The sequence below is a fragment of the Dunckerocampus dactyliophorus genome, chromosome 2, assembly GCF_027744805.1.
Source record: "Dunckerocampus dactyliophorus isolate RoL2022-P2 chromosome 2, RoL_Ddac_1.1, whole genome shotgun sequence".
NCBI lineage: Eukaryota > Metazoa > Chordata > Actinopteri > Syngnathiformes > Syngnathidae > Dunckerocampus > Dunckerocampus dactyliophorus.
The window spans coordinates 3,003,887-3,029,765 of record NC_072820.1 but is presented as its reverse complement, the minus strand read 5'-3'; the positions used below and the strand labels follow the sequence as shown (position 1 = coordinate 3,029,765).

The 25,879-nt window shown below is 42.9% G+C and overlaps 3 protein-coding genes across 3 annotated transcripts; 2 read left to right on the top strand and 1 right to left on the bottom strand.

The window, feature by feature from the left end:
• Positions 1-178: 178 nt before the first annotated feature.
• prmt5 (protein arginine methyltransferase 5) lies at positions 179-13,561 on the bottom strand. Its single transcript, XM_054769003.1, has 16 exons — positions 13,398-13,561; positions 13,086-13,204; positions 12,658-12,743; positions 12,453-12,587; positions 12,262-12,374; positions 11,394-11,443; positions 11,138-11,301; positions 10,016-10,177; positions 7,549-7,626; positions 7,379-7,437; positions 6,664-6,786; positions 6,376-6,551; positions 3,863-4,066; positions 3,675-3,785; positions 3,537-3,601; positions 179-1,545 (listed from the first exon to the last, which is right to left on the bottom strand). Exons 1-16 carry the CDS (start codon positions 13,493-13,495, stop codon positions 1,393-1,395), a joined length of 1,896 nt encoding a protein of 631 aa, XP_054624978.1. The 5' UTR covers positions 13,496-13,561; the 3' UTR covers positions 179-1,392.
• A 1,907-nt stretch (positions 13,562-15,468) lies between these two features.
• psmb11a (proteasome 20S subunit beta 11a) lies at positions 15,469-16,982 on the top strand. Its single transcript, XM_054768028.1, is given in 5 exon segments — positions 15,469-15,475; positions 16,364-16,585; positions 16,588-16,696; positions 16,698-16,918; positions 16,921-16,982. Coding segments are annotated over 5 exon segments (621 nt in total).
• Positions 16,983-17,199: 217 nt separating this feature from the next.
• Positions 17,200-25,573, top strand: psmb5 (proteasome 20S subunit beta 5). Its single transcript, XM_054769036.1, has 3 exons — positions 17,200-17,447; positions 18,473-18,779; positions 25,183-25,573. The coding sequence occupies exons 1-3, from the start codon at positions 17,223-17,225 to the stop codon at positions 25,464-25,466; spliced, it is 816 nt and encodes a 271-aa protein (XP_054625011.1). The 5' UTR covers positions 17,200-17,222; the 3' UTR covers positions 25,467-25,573.
• The last annotated feature ends 306 nt before the right edge of the window (positions 25,574-25,879 follow it).

Sequence of the window (25,879 nt, the reverse complement as noted above, 5' to 3'; positions counted from 1 at the left end):
TGACCCGACTAAGGCTTTCCTCGTGACTTCCGCAATTGAATCCCATTGTAGCGAGTCGACCTTCCTACGGTGTAAAAGCAAGTGAATGAATCGTTGATGCCGCCTCCTCACAGCCATTCAATGGTTTATGGACTACAACTTTTGAAAGACATTATAGTGTAAGCCACATATTTATTCATACAAACAAACCATACAGCATAAAATGACATATCCATTTACAGCACGCAATGATAGCCCTGAGAAGTTGAAAAATGGGTTGGAAAATTTCCCACAGAACTACAATCTTAGGGTCTGACGACTCTGTAAACAGTGACTAAGTTGCTAAGTTGGCACCACGGATCCCTCCTGCTCCATCTTCTTCTCTGGCAGACCAGGTTCGTATGAGGTGTGTTACAAAGCAGAGTTACGATGCCATCTACGTTTCGGAGTTGGAACGACAAGCCCACAGACAATCCTATTACAATGTGTTTATGAGCAAAGGCGAACAGGTAGCACCAAATCTATTCGTGGCAGTCTGCCACAAATAAATGAACGAACAGGAAACACCGCAGACATCCATAGGGACATCTGTCATTCAAGTCGGGGCACATTTTGGTATCACTCAGATACCAAGTGAATACAAGGGACAATATTGCCAATACTTGATACATGAAATTTTTAGTTGAAAGGTCCAACAAATAGAAGAAAGAAATTGAATTGCCTGCAAGGCATGCTGGGTAACATAACATCATTTCTGTTTGGCAAAGATTTTGAACATCAGCATATGTTGTTGCTTCATGCACGCAGCTATTAAAGCCTCGGTGCCACAGAAAGAAGGAAACAGGAGACTGACCGCGATGTGAAAGCACAGCACCGCTGAGGCGGGCATGATCCATGACATGACACCATGCAACCGCTCTCTAAATGTCTAGGACAGAATGTGGACACAGTTGAGAGAGAAGACATATGCAGCAGGGGCAATAATAAAATGAAGTGCTGTCACACGGACTGTTGTGTAACAGCTAATAATGCATGATTCCCAAATCTGCAGAGAGTACAACATTACACTCTTTATTGACATGGATTATACAGATACAAAATAACGGTATGACGAGGGAGCTCCGGACAACATAGTAAGTAATGTCAAAGTCCTGTATTCTTGTGTTGTGTATTCATAATCTTATGAAATGTGTGCAATAAGGCATACTGTGTGCTGGATTGCATGTGTTGTGTATGTGGTGCAGCAGTACAAAGAAAAAAAAAAAAAGACAACAAAACAAGGTCACTGAAGAAGTTGAACAAGTGCATTGTCTTCCACCTAATCAGACTCCTGGTAGAGCTGACAAAATGAGGCGTACACGCATCCCAACAGAAGACAATTACATACGAGTGTGGACGACTGCGTGTGAATGTTTACAGTCCGATGGTGTACGAGCGTCCTGCGGGGTTGTGAATGGCCGAGCAGGTTGGCTCGGTCACGGCCCATTCGTACCAGACCTTCTTCCCGTTGTTGCAGCGCCAGAATCGCACCGTGACACAGTCATCCCGAGACACAGAGATGGGTTGCTATTAAAAAGGAGAACATAGGAGGAGGAAAAATTTGACAATGTTTATTTTATTTCTTAATCTAACTACAGGTGGTCCTCAGTGTTACGACGCTTGGTGGTTCCCCTTCTGCGCCATGCGCAGCACAGTGTTACTATTTAGACTTGTGAATTATGTCTCTTCAGGCGTCAGTGCGCAAAAGAAAAGGAAAGCCATCACATAAAAAGTTCAGAGAGGAGAAACGCCCGCCAATATTTCACCTTATTTGGTCTGAACCGCTCAACTCTTGTGACCGTCATTAAGGATAAAGATTATTGAATGCTAATGAATACTAGAGGGGTCATGGATTCCATGCGCTGCATCTGGGAAAAGAAGAGGATATCCTTCCAGACTAGCCGTAATTTAATTCTTGTTTTTAAAGGGTCGCTGACAACTTTGCTTGAATACGTTATATATTGTTTGTAATTAGGTTCTACATTGTTCCATTTTTGAAAGCGAACGGTAAATTCGTGAAAATCATAAAAATCACATTTACAACTGATGGCGCTGTTCACGCATTTCATGGGAGTACTATCATTGAGGTAAACAAACGTAGCGGTGTGTGAGACAGAGGATGTTTACAGTGATTATAGCCAAGATTTGAGCCATGTGTCAATAGATTCTGAGGAGAAAAGAGGGGCGAAACATTTGGAAATGAACTAGAAACTTGTGGAACATGGCCTTAACCCTTTAAGCGCCAGAGGTTTTTTTAGTTTGGGTATTGCTATTTCAAAAGTAGCTGGAAAATGGTTAGAGATAAAGGCGTACTGTCAATGAGAAAAATCATCAGTACGACCCCAAGTTTGTGATGGGAGTACACTTACTCAGCTAATTTGTATATTATGATGTCACCAGGCTCACCAAAATGTCTGATCCACTTGTGATACTCTTCCTCATTTCTCAAGCAAACCCAGTCATCATCATCAACCCACCACGTCCCCTCCTGCCACCTCGAACATCGGCTCAAGTGTGCTGCGTGTTGCCATCTCCTGGTATGAAGTATTAAGGACATGAGGTACCATATTTGCAGAAATGCCTTGTTAAATTCAGCAATGTTGAGACTTAAAGGCATGGAGATGAAGATTGGTCGCCTTCAAAGCATGGTAAGTGTAAATTACTCTGCAGTTGCTTACCCTTAAATTGTTGCTTCTTAATGAGCATAAAGGGGCCTTTATAGCCTTTACTGTATGATTTGCCGCCGCCACCCCCCACAGTATCTCTGTGAAAAAATGTTTATACAACATGTATAATGTTTTACAGCCTTGTCGCTATCATGGGATAGTGTTCAGATGACAATATGTAAACAAGACATGACTTACTCTGTTCTCTGGCAACTGTGACGTCATTCTCATATATTTATCGCATTCTTTTCCAAAATGCATTTATAGCGTACTTTCAAGCCAAACGAATCTTGTAAAGATGTTCCTTCATAGCAGTCATCAGTGAAATGATCACTGCAAAGAAGAGAACTCCAGGTAGGCTTCCATCTTGTCGCTCGTTCTCTGCACTTTCTTCGTCCATTTTTGTTTAAACCTTCCTCTTTTGGGAAAGGAAAACTTACAGTATCACTCGGATACTGCGAACATCCAGCAGCAACACAATCTTTTGGCATGACTCCTATTTTGATGAGAAATAAACTGAACTAAGTCCACCGTCTACCTCGAGAAGCGTTTGTTTACTCTGCTTTAGCTGAGAGGTGTCACCCCGATGATGTCCCTTCCGGAACGACGCTGAACTGTGAGGGCTAGCTCGTCAAGGGTGGCGCCATCAACTATAAATGTTATTTTTGCTCATTTATCGTTCTCTTTCGAAAAATGGAACAATGTAGAACATAATTAGTACACAACATATTTACGCAAAGTTCATGAATCATGTCAGGGAGCCTTTGATCTTCTTATTACTGTACTTCATGTGTTGTTTATATGGTGAGAGTCAGTGTGAGTGACCACCTGTAACTGTAAAGGAGAACTTACTTTGAGGGGGAAGAGAATGGGGAACCAAGAAAACATTCCGGGTGAATGCGTATCAGGTTTTATACCTAGTGAGAACAAACGATTAATAGTCAAACGTCACCATAGTGTACACAAAAGTCCTTTTGGAAACAGACTTACTGAGAGTAACATCTTTGTAGAGCGTGGTCTCAAAGTACCCGGCAAAGCCATGGAGTACAGAGTTACATCCCACGGAGAATTTGAGGCACTGGTAACGATTATTGTTCATATCTGGAAAAAAAAGGTAAAAATTATGAGTGTCGTGGCTGGAACTGCTGCAAATGAAATAAGAAGGTAGATTTGTCTACCTTTTGTGGGGTGTGTGAAAGTGAAGCATGGTTTGGGGTCAGCCAGCTGGTGGAAGTTGTGGAGGCGTACTACATATGGCATTTCAAAATGGCACTCGGGATCCTTGTCGCGCTCCCGACAGCCTCGGACTTCGTTATAAAGCTTGGAGGAGGAGAGAGGGGCCAGGAATGACGTGTAGGAGCAGGGAATGCTCACACCGTCATCTGGCATCAGGAGACATGATAGAAAAAGAAAAACCGAATGGGATTGGAGGACATTCAGAGTAACTAAAGAAATCCAGTAGGGGGATGGATCAGGATTATGTCCAGTTTGGACTGAGGCTGTCATAGAGGGAATCATTTAACAATATATTTATCATTGTCATTTCAGTGGTGTACAATGCATTTTTATCCTTAATTCCTATCTTACAAGGGTACAAGAGATGAACAAAATATGAGAATTAGCAGGAGTAATGCATAATATAGTACAGTTCCACAGCTGCATTGCAATAAATTTGAATATCATGGAAAAGTAAATTGCAGGATATACAGATTCAAAAAACAAGTTGAAATTCTATAATACCTTTTTTCCTAACAATGTGGATTATTCTAGCATACAACTATTTAAAAAACCCCAAAAAAACTCAGTATCTCAAAATTTTAACACAGTGGATCTAGACGAGTAATTCAGACGCCAGTAGAAATGCCTATTTCTGATACTCTAATCAAGCCTGGGTTATGTCTGGGGCAATACTGCACATAAAATCAGTTTACTTGAGGAAATGCTGTGTATTTCCAATAGACAATATTTGCTCACTCACAGCGCAACCAAAAAGAAACCATCTACAAGTAAATATCATGTGGAACAAAATGTAACTGCACCACAAGGACTATCAAAATAAACACTTACACACTAATACAGTACACATGCATGACAACACTATTTTATACTCAAATATAACCCGTAAGGCATGCTGGGTAACTTCCTGTGTGCACAGGGGCTTCCCAGCATGTCTTGCAGGTTACAAATGAGTGTAAATTAGTATTGTTTTACATGCATATTAGTGTGTAAGCGTCTATTTTGATACCTGCGTAGTCCGTGTGGTACTGTTACACCGTGAGTGGGGTCTGCATTTGGGTTGATAAGCTCCTCCTGTTGGTTTGCGATGTGTGAGTAAGGGTGCAAACATCAAGATGATACAATGCATATAAAAAACACTTCTGCAACAAGTTGAAGTTTGTGTCCGACTACTTTTTGTGCAAGTCAAGCGTTGGGTTTTCTGCCAAATTATGAGATTATGAGCACAAAATGGGAGGTTCTTCCTATTAATAAAAAAAGATTTTCGTCCAAAATCCACAAATTCATTCATTCCACCTTCTTCCGTTTATCCGAGGTCGCGTTGCAGGGGGCAGCAGCCTAAGCAGGGAGGCCCAGACTTCCGTCTCCCCGGTCACGTGGTCCAGCTCCTCCCGAGGTGTTCCCAGGCCAGTTGAGAGACATAGCCTCTCCAACGTGTCCTGGGTACTTCCCCGAGGCCTTCTACCGGCCGGACGTGTCCTAAACACCTCCCCAGGGAGACTTCTGGGAGGCATCCTGACCAGATGGCCGAGCCACCTCATCTGGCTCCTTTCAATATGGAGGAGCAGCGCTTCTACTCAAGAGGATGACAGTGCTTCTCACCTTATCTCCAAGGGAGAGCCCAGCCACCCTACGGAGAAAACTCATTTCGGTCGCTTGTACCCGCGATGTCATCCTTTCGGTCACTACCCAAAGCTCATGACCACAGGTGAGGGTAGGAACGTAGATCAACTGGTAAATTGCTAGCTTTGCCTATCGGCTCAGCTCTCTCTTCACCACAACGCACAGAAGTTTAAGCTTCCGATTCTAACAGTCCCCCTGGAATTACCTGTCTTATTTTATCTGTAAAAGTGTCATACAACCTGCTATTATGTGCATGTGTCCCTTTTTTCAGGAGCACTTTAAACATCAGACACCATCAAATAACATTTTACAGTTTTGTTTTCCTGAATAAGACACCCGGAATATAGATTTTTTACTTCCCAGACAGTGCAGTGGGTAGGTTAAGTTGTGTGTGTTTGTTTGGCACCATGGGTGAGGTACTTGCCTGGATCGCTGCATGTGAAACGCTACTTAAAATATCAAAAGGTTGTCTCAGATTGACCGACTGACGACTTGCAAGCCGTGGCCAGTCTGTATGTTAAAAGTTTATATTAAATGCATTGGAAGCAACTGGCGGGCCGGATGTGGCCCCCAGGCTGTAGTTTGCCCACCCACGCTCTAAAGGCTTCCCGAGCCTTTCAACCATCTCTTCATCCAAACTTAACTCCTAAAATGACATAAGTTCTGCTTGATTTATTTCCATATGCCTGTACACTACTCATCTTACCATAACTATAAGCTCATTATTAAACTCACTCTGGCAGTGTCAATGAAAACTGTATTGATCTCATCAAATCATTTGTCATGCATAAATGGTGCAGGTGTTTCTAACGCTGGGTATGAAATTCGGCACCTTTGAGAAAGTGCTGCGCTCCGTCCAAGCACTCTGGGGAAAGTTCATTATCACCAAACGATCCAAGCAGTTCGCTGACAATAATGTCCGCCTTCTCAGGTGCGACCCAGTCTCGCATGTCAGATGACACCACGGACACCTGATCGCCCCACTCCTCAAAGCGCCAGTTTTCTAGCCTGTGGAAATGTAAGCATACAGTAGCTCTATGAACACCAACAGCCTTGCCAGTCACGATGAATGCGGTTGTGTTTTACAGCCAGGAAGGACGATGATTAGCAGGCCACTCACGTGATGATAGCGTTGGGATTTTTCTCAACCGCGTACACTTTCAGCTTTCTGTCTGCCTGCCTGGCAGCACGCAGCGACGCGTTGACCAGGGGACCCCGACCTGCCCCCAACACCATCAATACTCTAGATAGATACAGTAGATACTTTAATTATATACAAGAGAAATGTACATTTCCAGCAGCTCTGCAAAAGCGTGCTAATAAATGTAATCACTTAAAAATAAAACAAACAAAGCAAAATTAGACAAAAAGAAGAAAATAGAATAAGAATAAATAAATACGTAACAGATGACTTCAATTTCAATAATACATCATAAATAATAATAATAATACTACTGAATAATAATAAATAATAATAATACTCCTCCACGCTCTCTCACTTCCTCCTTCCTGTCATGTGTGATGTTTCCACCTATGATCCATGCTAAGCGCTTATCAAATGCACTTCTGCCACCTTGTGGCCGTTCTTATGGCTTATAATTGCTCTGGAAGTGACATGCGTTAAGTGTAGAGTTACATCACCTCTTTTTGCCTCTCACGCATAAAAACGTAAAAAAAAACAGATGTAAATACATTGTTGGGAACAGGCGTTTGGGTTTATCAAAACGTCTAAGCATGTCTTTGGTATTGAATGAGTTAATAAAAGGTTTCATGATGGCTACAGTTGGACTTTGGAACATACTGTAGGCTCCACTGTAGGAAACAACTTCACTCACTGAACATTGGTGTCTTTCTGTTCTTCCGGGACTCGATCCAGCAGGCATTTATACACAGCCTGTAAACACAACACAGTTTCTTTTTCATGAAACGTGTTACACTAAGAATCTCCTTAAGTTTGATGTTATAAGAAGAAAAACATTCGGAGGGGGGGTTAAGCAGGTCTTACCTGTTGGTATTGTGAATATTTAATAGGATCCTTTTCAAACACTTCATATGTCTGGGACTCCAGGTTATCCATCAGGGGCTAAATGGAAGAGGCAAACATTTGACACACAAAACAAAATCACATACGCTACGTTCACAAGGCCTGTTAAGATAATCCATAAATCGAACAATTAAAACAACAAACAAACAAAACAGGTAATAATAATTAAAATTAAAACGATCTTGATAAATTGTACACGTGTGTTTTTCATCTGTCGTCTCTCTGTCATCGTCTCTCTGTACCACACATGCTGGATGACAAGAGGGTTCACTCTGCATCTGTTTGTGCACATTGGTTTTATAGTGGAATGAACAGAGAGAGTGAACACTCCTGTCCTATCCTTCAGCCTCTTTGTGGAGGCACAGCTACTCGTGAGCCTCATCAGAAAGCATATGCTAACATGAATGACGGCACAGAAGTGATGGCTTCTAAAGTGAATGGAACCCCTCCAGTGTGGGAATATTTGGGTTTTAAACGGAATGAACGAGGAAAGTGCATGAACACCGACGAACCAATATGTCGCATTTGTTCGAAAGTAGTGACGAGGAAGCAGGGGACCACGACTGACTTGTATGCACAACTGAAACACAACCATCCTTTTCCATCCTTTCGGTTTTCCCAACTGGGGGGAAAAAAACCCTACTGTTGGGAGGTGCAGCAGAGCCTTCGTCCCGACAGCCAACGATTACTGAGGCGTTTGGCCAGCAATGTAAATATAAACAAAATCACGGAGAGTGTCAGTCGCTACATTTTGGAAAATGTTACAAATGTTTGACAGAGTATGAACTGCCTGGGAGGACGTTACATGTCACAAACAACAATTCCTGAACTATATAACTGAGTGAAAGAAGACGTGTTGAAGGACATCAAAGCTAATGTGGCTCACATAGGTGCACTGTACTTGAGTACCATCTAGTGGTTCAAATGTGAATTATACCTCTCATGACAATAATGAAAGCAATGTTCCCAAAAAGATGTCGATAATATCGATTATCGACGATCATTTGTAGCACACTTATCGACCAGCAAAATGTGTTATTGTGACTAGTCTAATGTTCCCACTGCAGGGTAAGATGCCCATTTAGGATTTTTTTGTTAAAATCCAATTTTTTATGTGGTTGTTCATATTACTAAAAAAATGTGACTTCCAATGTGAACGCAAAGTGTCCGGGAAGTCACGTGCGTGCGCAAAAACATGATGTCACATGCATTTCCATGTGTTTATGGAAGTAAACATTGCTGCAGTGTGTGTGCTCTCCTCGCCACGTTTGTGTCAATTTCAAGGATTTTGTGCAACAGGAGTAAACATTTTCCTAACCAAATGATCATGCGTAGCAGATTAAGAAGAAAGAAGGCAAGAATTTTGGCTATGGCAGTTTGTGGAGAACTTGCTGCCCCGTCTGTTCCGCGGAGCATGTGGGTGGCAGGAAACGTGAGCCGCTTCACTGACACTTTTTAAAGATCATTTTTGGATAACAAGAAGAGAGTTCGCCGAGATTATATATATATAATAAGCTTTTGTTACAAACATGAACTTGTGGAGTATGGTTATGAAAATAGTTCTTCAAAGCATTAAAAATAATGCAACCATAGTATTGCTGAATTTACTTGTTTATTACACAGTGCGACCAACAATATTGTTTGGCTTTTGTAACAAACCTCTGTGAGTCAGCTCCCTAATCCAATAAAAGTCCATCCAATAAAACATAAAATTGGAAGAAATGGGTGTGCAAAATACTTTTAGGGTAGGATTAATCATTTGACGTGGTTATAGATCAATTTGTGTTGTGATTTTGACTATGACATTTTTTTGACAAACTCTCTTCAATGGAATAGTAATTTATTGATGTTCTCTAGTTATAAAAAAACAGCCTTTTAGAATGGCACTTCCCATGCGAGTTCCCCGCACAGTGACACAGCAGTCCGGGGAACCTACACCTGTAGCTACAGAGCCCAATATCCAGCATCCAATGTGACTTCACTACGGTACACTGTTGACATGTCTACATGGCGGTGTTGCGTTTTCTTCTTCTTCTTTTCTTTTTTCTTCTTCGTACCTACCATGTTGGATTGTGGCCCAGAGTTGCGAACGTTATACGGCAGCTGGATCGGCCCGATCTCGTGGCAGAAGCCGATATTATCCAATTTTCAAAACGCAGCACATCTGCAGCCGGATCGGGATATCCCTACCGAGTAGCTTTATCGAAGCACGGCAATACATGCCTTTCGATGACGTACAAGTCGGATATATGCGAGTTGCATTTGAAAAATGGGAATTGTGCTGTTCACACTGACATGGGAAAAAAAAAATCAGATAGGTCACATATGAGCAACACCCCCCCCCAAAAAAAAACAAAACAAAAAAAAAAAAACAGAATTGACCTGTAGAGTGAACATAGGCATAAAGACATAAAAGGTGTGTCTGTACCTGTAGCGGAGACTGGAGGTAGTCTTCATAACCTTTAGCAAAAAGCTCATAGGAATTAGGTGCTGGCCGGTTCTGACTGAGGTATTCCAGATATTGCAGGTAGGAACGGAAGTCCTTCTCAGTGTGGCGACTTGTGCCTGTAAAGATGAATTGTGCCTCCAGCTGTGAAAGATGAACATTTTTATTAAAACCATCGGTGCTTTAAATCCCAAAACACCGTAGACTGTTGTATTACGCGATTAGAGTAACTTTTCACCAAGGTGGAGGCCATTTATGTCGACGACCCTCAGACTGGCTCGATTTTACACCAATTTTACATAAAGCAGTCGACCACGTATGTGAGCATCATCTTAAGCAGGATTTTTTTTTTTGTAATAAGAACGCAGTGGCCAGATGTCGACTTATTCCGGTTCCGCTATACCAGTGGTCTTCAACCGGTGAATCGGAACCCAAAAGCGGACCCATTCTGGGTGGGTTGCAGACAGCAAGTCAAAAATTCCATTAAAATATCTAATATACAACTCATGTCTGACTTAAATCAGATTTTATGGTCTTTTTTATATTTTATTTTAATGTATGCATTATTAGTATACATGCAGGTGGTATTTTCTTCCTCATTTCCTTGAAAACACCCCTTAAATTCCTCTAAAATGCACTTTGGATATGTAATTATTTGTTTTAATGTTTGAAAAGATGACAGGCGATTTAAAAAAAAAAAACATACATTCGCTTGGTTTGACTTAAAAGTAGAAAAATTAATTAAACAAATGAAAGAATAAATGAATACAAATGAAAGACTTACTGCAAGTGTAAATAAAATACAAATTAATAAAAATGACTTAAATAAGTGTAAAAATAATTTAAAAATAATAAAATGACTTTAAGTGTAAATAATAAAACATAAACAACTTAAAAGTATACAAATACAAAAACAATGTTTAAAAAAAAATGTTAAAAAATAAATACAAATTCAAAATGACTTAAATAAAAGAGGGTTGCAACTTAATGACCACTGGAAAATGTGGGTCCTAGGATGAGACCATACGAGGACCCCTCCTGCACTATAACCACACTTAAAGTGATTCTACACATGGCCTATGTTGTCTGTACCCTTGTTCCTACCTTGAAAAGACGGACAATTATTCGCTGATGCGCCTTTGACAAAACAGGGAAGCCCTTCTTGTTGGTTAAAAAGATGCTGGTAGGAAGTATGGCTGCTTTGATGGGTTCCCCGAGCCACTTGTCAATCACAGTTTCTGAAGGCATGTCTGCTCCAACTTCAACCGCTTTGGAAATACAAATTTGAAAGTGTTCATTTGTACAAGTTTGTTATGTTGAGGTGGTTAGAACCTGTAGCATCTTGGCAACATGTTCTCACCCAGACAGATCCTCTTGTTGTAATCACAAAGTGTTCGAAATGAGTGCCACCTAAAAGTGCAGGCGAGGGAAAAAAATTAGTGACATTTTTTTTTTTTTTGACGCTTGAAATGTATCTAATCCCCCTTTTCTAGTTGGGAACTGATATTTTCCTCAAACTTACCAATGTTCTATTGCAGATTACCACAGAACGGAAAAAGGTAAACACAAACTTTTTTTCCTGAAGAAAGACAGGAGTCTCATCTTTCTTTTGGTAGGTTCTATGTTTATATAGCCATAAAACACAATATTATGTGTGCCATGAAAGATCAGTCAAAATGTTCTAAAATGGCCGGTACTGAAGGGGTTGTCTTTCGAAAAATGGCTGGGATTGAATGAGTTAATCTATTTTGGAAAAACCGTGAGAGAGAGTGAAATTAAAAGCGCAAAGTTGAGAAAAATAAAATAAAATAAAAAAACAACATCCATCCATTTTCTATGCCGCTACTCTTCATTAGGGTCGCGGCGGTATGCTGGAGGCAATCCCAGCTCACTTTGGGCGACAGGCAGGGTACACCCTGGACTGGTCACCAGCCAATCGCAGGGCACATATAGACAAACAACCATTCACACTCACATTCATACCTATGGACAATTTAGAGTCGCCAATTAACCTAATGTGGGAGAATGTGGGAGGAAACCGGAGTACCCGGAGAAAACCCACGCACGCACGGGGAGAACATACAAACTCCACACAGAAATGCCCAACGGAGATTCGAACCCAGGTCTTCCCGATCTCCTGACTGTGACTGTGAGGCCAACATGCTAACCACTAGACCACCGTACGGTCAAAAAACTATAACAGTGCAGTGAAATAGCTTTAAACCAACCAGTTCCAAGTCTTCTCATCCATAGTTGTCTCATCAGTACAAGTGGCCGGCTCATTCTCAATCAGGTCTTCCCGCATGTCTTCAGGAGCCATCAGTGGAACGTGAATCCAGAACTAAAAAAAGAATAAGAAGGGGATAGCAGAAGTTCAATAATTTGTCTAGTATTGGACCTTCATCGATCACTCTTTTACATTTGTGGTGTGGTGTCCAGACTGGATGTGATTGAGCAGCAGACGTGCTAGGTTGGCTTTATGAGGCCCATTCAGTGGCAGCATGAAGACAGGCAGACCCAAGTAGGCAGAGAAGTGTAGCTCCTGTGCCAGAGCCTGGAGAGAATAATACAAAAATAACGATGAGATTGACCCCAACAATCTGTACCAGTTCACTGGAACTTACAGCTTCCGAGTTCCTGCGTACGGTCTCAATTTCTGAATCTGTGTCAATCCATGGAGATTGCTTCCCAACAACAAGAGTATTCCAATCTAAAAGGGGACATAACATACACAAAGAGTGGGTAAATCCCACAAATCTGCTTCTATGGTGAAACGATGACATCACAACCCCTGTCAAAAATGTCAAGTGTGAATGCGCCCTAAGAAGATATCATATGTGGTCACTTCTGTCTGTACATGATGCAAACAGGTAAACACTGCTTTTCTGGGTGAAATTTTCATTTTTACTCAATACAGCGCTTGTATTCTTGTGGTAATGTGCACATAAACATGTGGATACTGCAGTTATGACGTCTGAATTTGCAAGAATAACAAAGTATAGGCGTTTGTGTATTGAACGCATCAGATCGAATCATGGACACAAGTTCTGACCTCTTCCACACAGCAGCAGGTCTGACCGTGTATGGGCACCGGGTCGAGATTTAGCGGGTTCCACCTCAAACTCCCTCCTGAACCTCGGGTGGAACAGGGGCATGCAAACGAAGTCAAACCTGGCAAGAAGAGACAGACTATTACATTTAAATATCAGATCGGTCAACATATCACGTCGTACAAAGGCATCGGTCTCAAGAAGTATTGCTAATGGGGGCACGTGCTGGTAATTCGCCGGCTAGCTTAGCGGGCATCATGCGTTGATATTAAATTCAATTTCCCCGTCGGGTACAATGCAAAACCTCTTCTCACCCAAGTTTGGCGACCGCTGCTAAAGTGTCGGCTACCTCTGGCACGCAATTTAAATCTCTCCCGCAGGACACTCTGGTCCCCGTGCTGGCAGACGCCATGACTTGGCAGATGAACTAGGACAGTCTCGCTGGTCCCGCTTTCCAGCAATGCTGCCACTCCTCAGTAAGGAGAGTAGCTATTGGTTGTCCTAAAAGGCACCGGAAGCGGCTCCATGACGTTAATGTAATTTGCATAATGCATCCTTTGTGTAGCTGTGATAAATTCTAAAGGATTCCTTCTCTAAAAGAACAGAAAAGGTCTCTTAATTCTTCACCTGTCGCTACTGGTAATTTTAGAAAAAGTAGCCAAGTTAGCAACACTGCTTTTGAGAAATCTGACGCCATTTTGGATCTACACGTGATTTGAAGCTGACCAGTCGATGGAGGCAGAGTCTTCTTCTTCTTCTTCTTCTTTTAGTTTAATGGCGGGTTGCAACCATGACTTGAAAAGGTGCATACCGCCACCTACTGTACCGGAGTATGTAACATGGGCCATATACAGTATCTTACTTTATGCTATCTTAGATAGTGAGGAGACTACTTATACTACTACTAATAATAATCCTAATAATAATACTTATATAATACTATATATTACTATATAATACTATATAATATAATACTAAAATATTCTAATACTTATCTATATTCTATTATATAATCCTGTGTCCTTCAAATATTCTATCACTGCCCTCTGTATATCTCTTTCCCCCTCCCCACCTGTTCCTAAGATACCCTCAATGCTCCATTCCCTTCCTATCTTCTTAATTCTTTTCCTTAACGTTACACGTTCTTCCCTATATCTCTTGCAGTGTAGTAATATGTGTTCTACGTTCTCTATACTTTTGCATTCCATACATACTTTTGATTTACATTTCCCTATCAAAAACATCTTGTCATTTAACCCGGTGTGATTGAGCCTCATCCTAGTTAACACTATTTCCTCTTTTCTGTTTTTTCTCTTCACCCCTTGTGTGCTGATAGATTTTTGTACTTTATAATACTTTCTCCCGCTACTACCCTCATCCCACCTATTTTGCCACTTCTCCATCATTTGTTTTTTGATTATTGCCTTTACTTCGCCTTTACCAGCAGGTATATCTATCATTTCATTCCTTCTAATTCCCATTTTAGCCATTTTATCTGCCACCTCATTCCCCTCCACCCCTACATGTGCAGGCACCCAGCAAAATCTTATGTCTATTTTTAACATATGTAGTTGGAATAAGTTTTGATGTATTTCTAATAATAAATCCTCTCGACTTGATTCCATATTTTTAATACTATATAATGCTGCCAGAGAGTCCACACAGCATACCACTCTATCTGGTTTTATTTCCTCTATCCATTGCAAGCCTATAATAATTGCCATCATTTCTGCTGTATAAACCGATAGCTGGTCAGGTAATCTTTTAATGATGCTATAATTCATTGTTGGTACATAAATTCCAATCCCCACCTTCCCTTCTTCGCTTTTTGATCCATCTGTATACATATCTAAGTAACCATAATATTTGTTTTTAATATATTGACTTGCCTTATGTCCTTTTTCATTATCTTTCCATTTATTTTTTAACTCTGTTATATGTATATCTACTTCAGGTTTCGGAAATAGCCAGATAGGAATATTGCTTATGGGTGTAGAATTATTAATATGTATATTTTTTATGTTATATTTATCTATTTTATCTTTAATTACCCACCCAAAGCTATTACTTTTAGTTGTATTATACTCCCAACATTCCTCTATCACATTCTTGGCCAGATGCCCATGCCTACATCCTTTAAGTCTACTCCAGTATGTTAACATAAGTTGATCTCTTCTCAGGTCATACGGTACTTCTCCTAACTCAACCTGCATTGCTTTAATTGGTGTTGATATGATTGGAGGCAGAGTCAAAATGGCTTCGAAAGTATGCCAGTTTCACATTTTGTCCATTATCGCGGTATATAATTTTATTTTATTTTATTTTTTGTATACTACGCTCAATTATATTTAATGTATAATATTCCAGTATAATGACTGAATGATAATGAAGAGTGAGACTCCAACAATACATTCATTCAAACACTTTTTTTTTCATTCCCTTTCCCCAGTCTGAGTCAATCGTACTTTTTTTATCCAGTCAGACTGTGTGTTTGTTTTTTTTTAAAACAGAAAGTAGCCTACGCTGCTCAATGTCGTAACTGCATTTTAAGAAACAGAGAGTAATGAACATAAATGTGAAACGGTTTGCAAAAAGAGGCGTCGCTTCATATCAGTTTCACTCTGGGCAAGATAGGATTGCTCTTGTCAACTAGGTTATCTTACTGTTTTCTGCAAGCTGTCACATTTGGCCGTGTAATAAAAAGGGTGGATTTGTCAAAGAGTTGCAAAACGTTGGGGTGAGATTAGTAGTTGACAACGGATGGAGGTTATGATTATTTCATTTTTTATGGATTCAATTTGATCTTTTTTGAGGCTTATTCTTTCTTTCTGCTTACCCAGAAAGACATTTTTGACCCTATAATCTATCTCTCCTTCACTCATGGCTTAGGGAGATTTTTGTAGCTTCAAGGACACGACTGCGTATCACAAGTGGATTGCTGCAACTTTGGAGAAGAAAAGCACATCAGTTGATTTGTTTAACTGCTCCGACCTTGGATGGAGACTAAATCAACCAGAAAAAATACAGCTTTTAATACACCAACATTGGCCTCGCGGTTACTTGGCGACTCTATGGTTTTTGATCTATATTTTGGCTGGCGACCAGTCCAGGGTGTACGCCCAAAGTCAGCTGGGGTTGGCTCCAGCATACATCCAAAATGGATGGATGGATGGATGGATACTGGCCCCGCACCAACTTTCTGAACACCTCGCCATCATATCAGCAGACCCTTTTCTCTGTCTCATGGAATAACGACCCTGGGTTTTATGTTTCATTGTAGGAGCAGACACAGGTGCCACTGCAGGCGGGCATGTGGAATGTCCCATTTCTCATAAAATAACCCCAATTCACTCTCATTTGGTGGTCACATCCTCTGGCTGAGGTGCAGATCGCACACTGTGGGAGCGTATTCAAATGCGAGAGATCAGACTGGATCAACTGTGACACAAGTGCTGCCTTTCGATAAGTGGCACTGCCAAGCTCCTCTCATTTATGCTGCACCCCCTGAAATCTGTGTGGCTCTTATACTTTGCGGCTAGGACCTTAAGGAAAGCAATTGTGCAGTTGATGAAGATGCAACATCCGTGACAAATACATCCCCGCACTGTGGTCCAGTTGATATATCTGTGCAGTGACGGCTCCCGACTGGAGGGTGACATGTTTTCTGTTGGATCGCGTTCTCTCTGTGCTTATGGTGTGCTTGACAGTGACTTGAGTCAAGAAGAGGCCATCTCCTTGGCCAGAGAAGATGTGTTCAGGGCCACCCACAGGGATGCCTTCTCAGGAAACAGCTTGGACATCTTCCACATTACAGTGCTGGGATGGAGCCGAAGAAAGAGGAGAACCTCTGAGGGGAATATTATCGGGAAAGGGCAAAAGTGATGGACAAACAAAAATGAACAAAACAAGAGGATTGGGTCATGTTACATTATGTATAATGCTAATTTATGTTAATCCCAGATGTAACCAATGCATAGAATTTTCTATTAAAGTTGTCAAAATAATAATGTCCTACAGTAGCCTTTTTCTCAGCGTACATATGTTAATAATCCTCCACATGTACAGGGGGCGCTATGAGCTCTATGAAACGTCCAAAGCATAAACTCCGGAAGTTGCTTGCTCATCCGACAGTTTCAAAGATGGCTCTCGCAAGTGTGTTGAACAGTGATTGTGCGGATTTTTCTTTCGGTGGCCTACAAACGTCCACGTTTGACTGCGAGCCCGGACTGAGTGGTGTGGGATTCAAAGCTGCGTCGGGAGACAACCTGAGGTTTTCCATCAGAAATCCGCTGTGTGCCGCGGACGAGGAAAGCGTCGAGAGGAAAATAGAGTTTCTGCATGGAACGACCACCTTAGCGTTCAAAGTAAGTCAGCGAATAAGGTGGTTTATATATAATCCTTTAAAATATACCATTATAACAAGATTCATGTCGTATCGAAGTCATTTTAGACGGGACGTTGTTTACCAGACGCCTTTGTTGTTTCAGTGTTAGCATGTTAGCATCCATACGAAGTGCTCGTTTAAAATGAAACCACGGGAATTTCACAGTTCAAACTGTACGTAGTGCGCGTGTGCGCGCTGTAGGCGCGCAGTATGGTCGTCAAAGTGTTTCTGTGTTCCATCTAAAATGATGTTTGAATTCATAAGAATGACGTTGATGAGTTGAGGAGGTAAATTAAGTTGCTAAATTTGAGTGAAGGTGAAAGTAAGCATTTTTTTAGAGGCCGTCATTTTTTGTAATAAACAAGTAAATGGGGCGTCAATATATGTATATCGTTATTTAGGTAACATTTTACTGTACTGATAAACGGGTGCGTTACAAAAGTGTTATGTGCGCGCTGTTGCCTACTCCTCAGTAAGAAAAGCAGCCGTTGGCTGTCCTAGAAGTCGCTAGTTGATGTCATTGGCTAATATTCATATTATTTGCATGTGATGTCATCACAGATGCCGCTCTCTAAAACAAGGTGAGATCCACCCCGGCGGCATTGCGCCGTGCGCGTTCGTGATTCATGGATGCGTAGAGCTCCACCATGCTCCCAGTGTGCCGCGGAAGCTGACGGCGCACTAACGGCATGTGACTGCTTTGGGCTGGACCGGATCTCTCAGCAGCACCTGATGCTGCTCAGTGAGAACAGAAATTGTAGAACGTGCTTTCACCTTTAAGTCCCCCAAATCCCAGAAAAGTCTCCCAGCGACGCCCGAAAAAATTCCCTAGACTTGTCGCGTTTTTGTTGCCAAGAGGGTTTTTTGGAATGTCACCAGATGTAGCGATAAAGTCGCATGTGCGTATGAGAGGTGTTAAGAAGCAGACCCATGATGCTGTCTACTGTGAACATACCGTGAACACAAAACTAAGATACTCTTCCTCTTCTGCTGCTGCCGTTTCAGTTTGAGCACGGCGTCATTGTTGCGGTGGACTCTCGGGCCACAGCGGGCTCCTACATTGCCTCCCAGACGGTCAAGAAGGTGATTGAGATCAACCCCTACCTGCTAGGCACCATGGCCGGAGGCGCAGCCGACTGCAGCTTCTGGGAGCGCCTGCTGGCCCGCCAGTGTCGCATATACGAGCTCCGCAACAAAGAGCGCATCTCGGTCGCCGCCGCCTCCAAGTTACTTGCCAACATGGTGTACCAGTACAAGGACATGGGTCTCAGCATGGGGACCATGGTCTGTGGCTGGGACAAGCGAGGACCAGGTAAATGCATACATGAACTTACAGTCAAACTAGTCCATAGCAGCCACTAGAGGGAGACTGCAAAAGTGGCCGCTATAGACAGGTGGCCTCTATAGACAGGTTGGTGTCCAGTTTGAATGTTGACCAGTAGAAGAAAAAAAAGAAAAAAAAGGGGGGGTTGGGGGGGGGGGGAATAATAATGTTGACCAGTAGAGGGCACTGTGGGACTGCGGATAAAAGTTGTACAGCACTACTAGGCTTGTTATTATCCACGACCCACAGAACAAAGCTGTGCTAGTAATGTCTTACGCTTGTTTTTAATATTTTACTTTTTATACGAGTGTCATTACAGCTTTAGTTCATCAGGAAGTGACGGTGGGCGTCCCGAGCAGGAGAGCTAGGCTCAGTGCTAGCTGTGAGTTTCGAGAGAGTTGGGAAGTGTGTTTATGTTGGCGTGGATGTAAAGTCCTGCAGTGTTCTCCGCTGTTAATAAAGCCATTAAAGTGCATCGGCGACGTGAGTCTCTCCTTCCCCACAACAAGCGGCATTACAGTATTGACACACATTGTGCACATTGTCTCACACCAGGAAATAAACGGTGTCACTTGTTACAGGCATTGGCTGGACAGCTATGTAGTGGGGCTTGTTTAACCTTTGCCTTGTGGGCAAGCAGGAAGGAGAGACGATGCTGAGAGATGTGTGTGTGTTCTGAGCTGCTGTCTGGTGGCCGCGTTCAATAAATAAAGTTGGCAGAAGCAACAGGAGAAGTTTCCTTCTTTGCTTCGGAGCTGAATAACACTGACAAGTTAACAGACTAGTAGCGAACGGAAAAGAAGACGGCTTTTTTTGTGTCGAATACAGAAGATGAGGACTTTGATGGATTTGTGGATGAGGATTGATGAGGAAATAGCAAGCTCAAAAGAAGACGGCTTTTTTATGTGGAACAACTGACAGTTTGTGTGGATCTTGTGAATGATTGTGACTGAGCTAGGACTCAGGAATTAAAGTCTACACACGACGGCTTCATTGATTGAAAAACAAAACTTTTTCGTGCATGAAGCTTCTACTAGGGTTGGTAATTTGGCCGCTATATGCGGTCAGATATTGACCAAGGGAGACAAAATGGGTGGCCGCTGGCCGCGTTGGACACGTGACTGCTATACACAGGGTCTATAACACGTAAATTTGCGGCGGGGGATTTTCCAGTGGCCGCTATAGGCAGGTGGCTGTTCTATAAAGGTGGCCGCTAAGACAGGTTTGACTGTATTTGTGTGTAACCTACCCGATTCAAGGTCCGCAGAATGAGAGTCGAAAAGCCCGGACTGTCAACTGCAGTGTTCAGTGCGGCTCTTAAGGTGTGAAGGAGTGAGGCTGACCAACGTACAACGTGTATCCGTTACATGACTACTCATTAAATATAGTGCAGTGTGTTGAGAGTACGGGGGTTACCCAGCATGTAGCTAGCGGCATGTAGCTAGGGGTGTGATTTTGCACGTAGGTGTTTTTATTTTGACGTCCGTGTGGTGCAGCAGATAAGGTGGAATTGTGTGTTGTGTGCACGTGTTATTGGCATTTTCAGTAATATTTTCCCATTTTTGTCAGTCACTTCCTTTTAAACAAAACTCCGGAAGACAACCTCTGTTAATCATAAGGTGATTAATAATGTGAGTCTGCTTCACATAAGTTTCAGTGTATATCGGTCTTCTATTCTTACGCTAATCTTCTTTTTAACGCCCTCTAGGGTCCTCGTTTTTTTTCCAGTATCGCGAAACAGTGCCACAAACGGCCACAGGACAAGACATGCAGACTTAATCCTTTCATGCTAGCTGCACTGAGCCTCCGGTGCCTTGCAGCGAGCTGACGTCACACATGATGGCAGTTAAATTCCTGAAGTATAAGGTTGGTTATCAGGGGTAACCAAGTCACGGCCCACATTTATTTCCGTTGAAGTCGACTGTGTCATCTTTTTCAACACGAATACACATAATTAGATCCAGAATGCATTTGGTTAAGGAAATGAGGATATGATATGGTGACATAACTGCATGCATACAAATAATGTGCCAATTAAAATTAAACATAAACATTCCACTAAAGACAACAAAAGTAGATGTCTGCGACCCACTCGGGATAGATCCCCCGACCCACCAGTATTCTTTGTTTACTCTGCTTTAGCCGAGCCTGATGACGCCAATTCCGGGAAATGAGACTGAACAGGAGAGCTTGCTCGTCACGGCCTTTAATCATGTTGGGGACCCTTTAAGTGCTTCAATAACACAAGTGTCATAAATTCACCAATATGCCATAAAATGAACATCATTGACTGGTAACTTGTGTAACATATGTGTAGGTGTCAGAGATTCCCACTAGATGGCACTGTAGCCTACTATATGCTCTTTTCCCCCTCGAAGCAGTAGTTTGGATGCCCCACACAATGAGGCGGGCCTCTGTAAAAGGTGTGTGTGTAAAGAGGCAGCCATAGTGTCACCATAATGGCAAATCACTGCGGCCGAGTCTGCCGTCCAGCTAAAAGAGCAGGATGGGCATCTGATGCCGACCCGGGGAAACTGGGTGGCGCACACATTGAACATTCAGCGACATCAGTGTCAGCTTTTGTTTAGAAAAAGGGGGTGGGCTGTGTCAACAGTAACATATTGCTTATCCGTCAACCAAGGTGAATGACGTGTGTTCAGTCCCAGGCAGCCAATTGAGGAAAATAATGATCCGTGTGTGTGTGTCCAGTAGCTCCAGGAGCGTGCATTGTCAGTCAATGCTTGAAGGGACAGGTGCACGTCATGTAAACAAGCACACGCCACAGGAGAGCCATAGAAGCGCCGTTGGAATGCGCGAGCAAGTCAGTTGTGGTACTGGATGTGTATGTGAGGTGTGACAAGAAGCAGCCCTCCACGTCTGGAGATGAAACGACAGGCTGCACAGACAGACCCGTTATGATGCGCTTCTAAAAGACATTTAAAAATAATATCAAACCTCAAGTTGCCCCCTAATGTAGTAGTAGAGAAAACGCTGTACAGCAATCCCTCATTTGTCGCCGTTAATTGGTTCCAGACCCGACAGTGATAAGTGAGTATTCCTTATTCATAAAATAAATATTTATGTAGTGAGAGCATAGAAAATGACCTTCTAAATACGGTTTTTAACATTGTTGGAGCCCTCGAGGCATGAAATAACACCCCTATAGTCACTTTGACACTCCTATTACCCAATATAGTCGACATCATGAGAGGAAATAAGACTTGCTGCTTGAGTGGGGGTGGGATGGACAGGAAGTGAGTTTTGATTTTTAGCTTGTTGTTGGTTACGGCCGGAACTGTAGCTCATACAACGCATGGATGGAAAAAGTCAATGTTTTCAGAACCGCTAATATTGTGCGTCATAACGTTTTTACAGTGTGAGAAAGTGGAGGTGCATTGCGGGAACACTTTGTCACGTCCTGTGTTGTTCATCGCAGTCGAAAATGGGCTTCGATGTGTTGAAACCACAGGCGTGCGCTGTGTCGCCATTCGTCTGTCTTAGATAGCACAGGCCGCACGCACTGTTGCCGGCGTTGTCGGTGGACATATTACTCACGTGGAGGGTCAGCGAATGTGGAGAAGGAGACAGGAGTGGAGAGTAAGTGGTGTGAAGCGTTTACTCGCCGCTGAACAACAAGCAACACCCACTTAACAACGTCTCAGTTGCCAACAACAGTCACGTGACCCGGAAACGGAAATTTGTGCAAAAGTGTGACCTGCCACACGAAATAATTATGTAACATTATGAGTTTTTTTTTTTTAAACAATGATTTTTGTTTATTTGCAATTTTTTAAACTCAGGAAATAATAGAATAATTGCATTGAATGAAAGAATTCACTTACTCTTTATTTATTTTAAATACATATGTTCCGCTTTCATCGTGTTCTATGATATGGTTTAAAAATGGTCTTAGAGCTGTAATTATACTGTGATATACTTCCGCCACGAGATCGGGCCTATCCGGTTGCCGTATCGCGTTCGTAACTCTGCGCCACACTTCAACATGGTAGGTGCGGTAATGGGCCTCAGAGGTGGTTGCCACTCGACTCCCGCAAAAAGAAAACGGGAGCTCGCATGCAGTGGTGGAGCTACGTGGAGGCCGGGGGCCACCCCACTGGCCATCTAGACGTGTCAGGTATCAACTTGTTGCCACCCCTATGCGAGTGACTGTCTCACCTTGGCCACCCGAATGAAAAATGTCTGCCTCTGCCACTGCTCGCACGGGAAGCGCTGCTGTAACCGCTGGTTGTTTACACTAGGGACCGTCCATAAATTACTATTGCGCTGGAGAGAGTGTTTAAAAAAAAAAAGTCATGTATTCTAAATCACACCACAAACTGATCTATAACCATGTCAAATGATTAATCGTACGCCAAAAAGTATTTTGTATTCTCTTTTCCAGTTTATCTTTTATTGGATTAGGGAGCTGACTCGCAGAGTTTTGTTTCAAAAGCCAAACAATATTGTTGGTCATGCTGTGTAATAAAGTAAATTGAGTAAATTGCACATTTTTGACTAATAATAGGCCATATTCAAACCCAAAACAGCATGGTTTATTCATGTTTGTGAAACGCCGTATTATAGTGAAGCAATGACATTCCAAGCACTAAGTGGGGAGGGATTACTGTATTCCGATGCAGACTGTGTTTTGTGATAAATGGACGGGGAATTACGTGGTGTACTTTATAGAGCACACAACAATTCTCTTAAACCATCCCTTCTTCACCTCACCCTGCCGCATTCTTCATGGAAAGACAGATGTCCAGGTGTGGGATTCGAGCCTACTGTTCATCCGCCGCGCACTGCTTTCCCCCTAACTAGCCAGCTGCACTCTCTGCATAAAGTGTCTCCTGGCAGGTGAACTAATGGAGCGGAAGGCTAGCGTCTCGTGGCTTACGATGCTCTGCCGTCCAAGCAGCCCGATGCCGCCTTTGGGCTCTTAATGTGTGCTTCCTGTCTCTGTGCTTAGGTACGTACGGCCACCGCGTAGTGCTTTGAAAAGGAAAGAACGTGGGATGTGCCCCAACCCCCTCCCTCCCGCTGCTCCAATTCTATTCTTGGATCTCCTCGTTCTCCGTCAGCCGCGGCGCTCAACACAAGAGGCTGCCATTCTAACTGTCCGCCTGCCCCATTGTGTTTGTAACAAGTTCCTAACAGTTTTCAATTGGAACAGGCAGGTGTCAAGAGTGGCAATTTACCCCCATGCAAAGGCAAGCAGTGCATGATTATCAAGGCAAGCTAACGACAGGCTGAGGAAGCTGCAATTTGTCAGTTGAAAGGAATTATAAGGGTTTTTTTTCCTCTCCCACCCCAGAAAAGCAAGTGGTCCTCCACATCTCTAGTACACTCTGACTAGTGTGGCAGAGAGGTGAGCGCTTTCCGAGTCAAATTTTCACTGGTTTCTCTTTTGGAAAGCGCTATCTTTTAATGGTCTGTATGCCTAGAAAGGAGCAAAAAAAAAAAAGTATACGTATTGAATGAATCACATCTTGAGGCATTTTGTGTGAGGCACACAAGCACCACAAGCGCTGGAACGACAGGCTTTTATTGCAGGTTTGAATGATCTCACAACAGGCACTACTTAATCCTAACGCGGGCTACTGTTGCGGTCATAGCCACCAACGTCACTTCCTCTCTGCGCCACTGGAACACATTTACAGCAACACCAACTGCTATATTGGGCAATAGGAGTGTAAAGGAGACTGGAGGGATGTTATTTCATGTCTAGAGGGCTCTAATGATGTTACAAACCTGTATTTAGAAGGCGGTAAACAGGTTTTCTATGCTTCTTGCTACAAAAATATTCCATTTAGAAATAAGGAGTCCTACTTTGCGGAAATGCACTTATCACGGAACCAATTAACCGCGATAAAGGAGGGATTACTGTAATTTGATGATGAGCAGGTGGCTCCATCTGTGCCATTCACATTTCCATATTAAGAGTGATGATACCTGAGTGGAAGCACACGACACCAGCCACATTTCCACTGGATGCGCTCGCAGCACCATCAAGAGGTGTAAGGTGCAAGTATCTGTGCAGCTCGGGTTGCGGGTCGATAGTTAATTTTTGGCAGGTTTGCCGGGATCAATACAGCCCGCAGCGAGGGCCCCGGAGCGGACAACGATGTGGTCCGCGCATCGTCAGCAGGTTCCTTGCTCGGCTTCATTTGACTTGAAGTGGATGCAGCTGCACCATCTTGCCAGCTCTACTTCACTTGGAAAGGTTGCAGCTGCTCATACTCCCTCTGCAGAGGACGCGGCGTGCACGCTTTCAAGTTTGGGTAAAGGTGGCTGTGTTACGCGTACGTCATCTCAGTTTTAGAAGAAATGCAGATGCCGCGTTATACAGCTCCTCTTAAAGTGCTTCCTCACCTGCTCTTTTTCCCCGCAGGGCTGTACTACGTCGACTCGGAGGGGAACCGAGTGTGCGGCGACCTGTTTTCGGTGGGCTCCGGCTCCACGTACGCCTACGGCGTGATGGATAGCGGCCATCGGCAGGATCTGACCGTGGAGGAGGCCTGCGACCTGGGCCGCCGAGCTATCTACCAGGCCACGTACCGCGATGCGTACAGCGGCGGGCAGGTCAACCTGTACCATGTCCACTCCGAAGGCTGGACAAGGATCTCTCAGGATGACGTGCTGGAGCTCCACCAGCAATACAAGGATCAGGCTTGATTATGCAACTTCCCCAGGGTGGGGGACTGTCATTTATTCCTGTATCCAGAATTTAAAACGTTCCGAAATATGTTTGCTTGAAATTAATAAAAAAAAGCACTCATCCACCGTCTGTTCTCCTTTTCCATTGAAATTGTAGGTAATTCATTTTGACGGAAGAGCTCACAGCTTGTAACAATGCTGGAGATCATATATGAGGAGCTGCAGTGACTCAAAACATATTTTGGTGCCGTGTGGGAGTGAGTTGATGCTTGCTCCATGTATAATGCGGAACTAAACGTGTTTGTCCTCCAAAAAATCCTGTTCTTATTTTCCAAGCAACAGCTGTGTTTTATTCCATGAAAGCCAGTCTCATTCCTCACATGAAGTACAGAGTGGATCCCTGCGCATTTGTGATTTCACAGCCCTGCAAG

Bases quoted from the DNA above. Each gene is read 5' to 3' on its own strand.
- prmt5 (XM_054769003.1), bottom strand. From the start codon at position 13,495: ATGGCGTCTGCCAGCACGGGGACCAGAGTGTCCTGCGGGAGAGATTTA. The intron at 10,178-11,137 runs GTAGGAACAAGG...CATCTTTCACAG, and splicing joins TAATTGTCCGTCTTTTCAAG to CTGGAGGCACAATTCATCTT. The intron at 4,067-6,375 runs GTGCCGAATTTC...TCCTGATGCCAG, and splicing joins AGCGCAGCACTTTCTCAAAG to ATGACGGTGTGAGCATTCCC.
- psmb5 (XM_054769036.1), top strand. From the start codon at position 17,223: ATGGCTCTCGCAAGTGTGTTGAACAGTGATTGTGCGGATTTTTCTTTC. The intron at 17,448-18,472 runs GTAAGTCAGCGA...CTGCCGTTTCAG, and splicing joins CGACCACCTTAGCGTTCAAA to TTTGAGCACGGCGTCATTGT. The intron at 18,780-25,182 runs GTAAATGCATAC...TTTTCCCCGCAG, and splicing joins CTGGGACAAGCGAGGACCAG to GGCTGTACTACGTCGACTCG.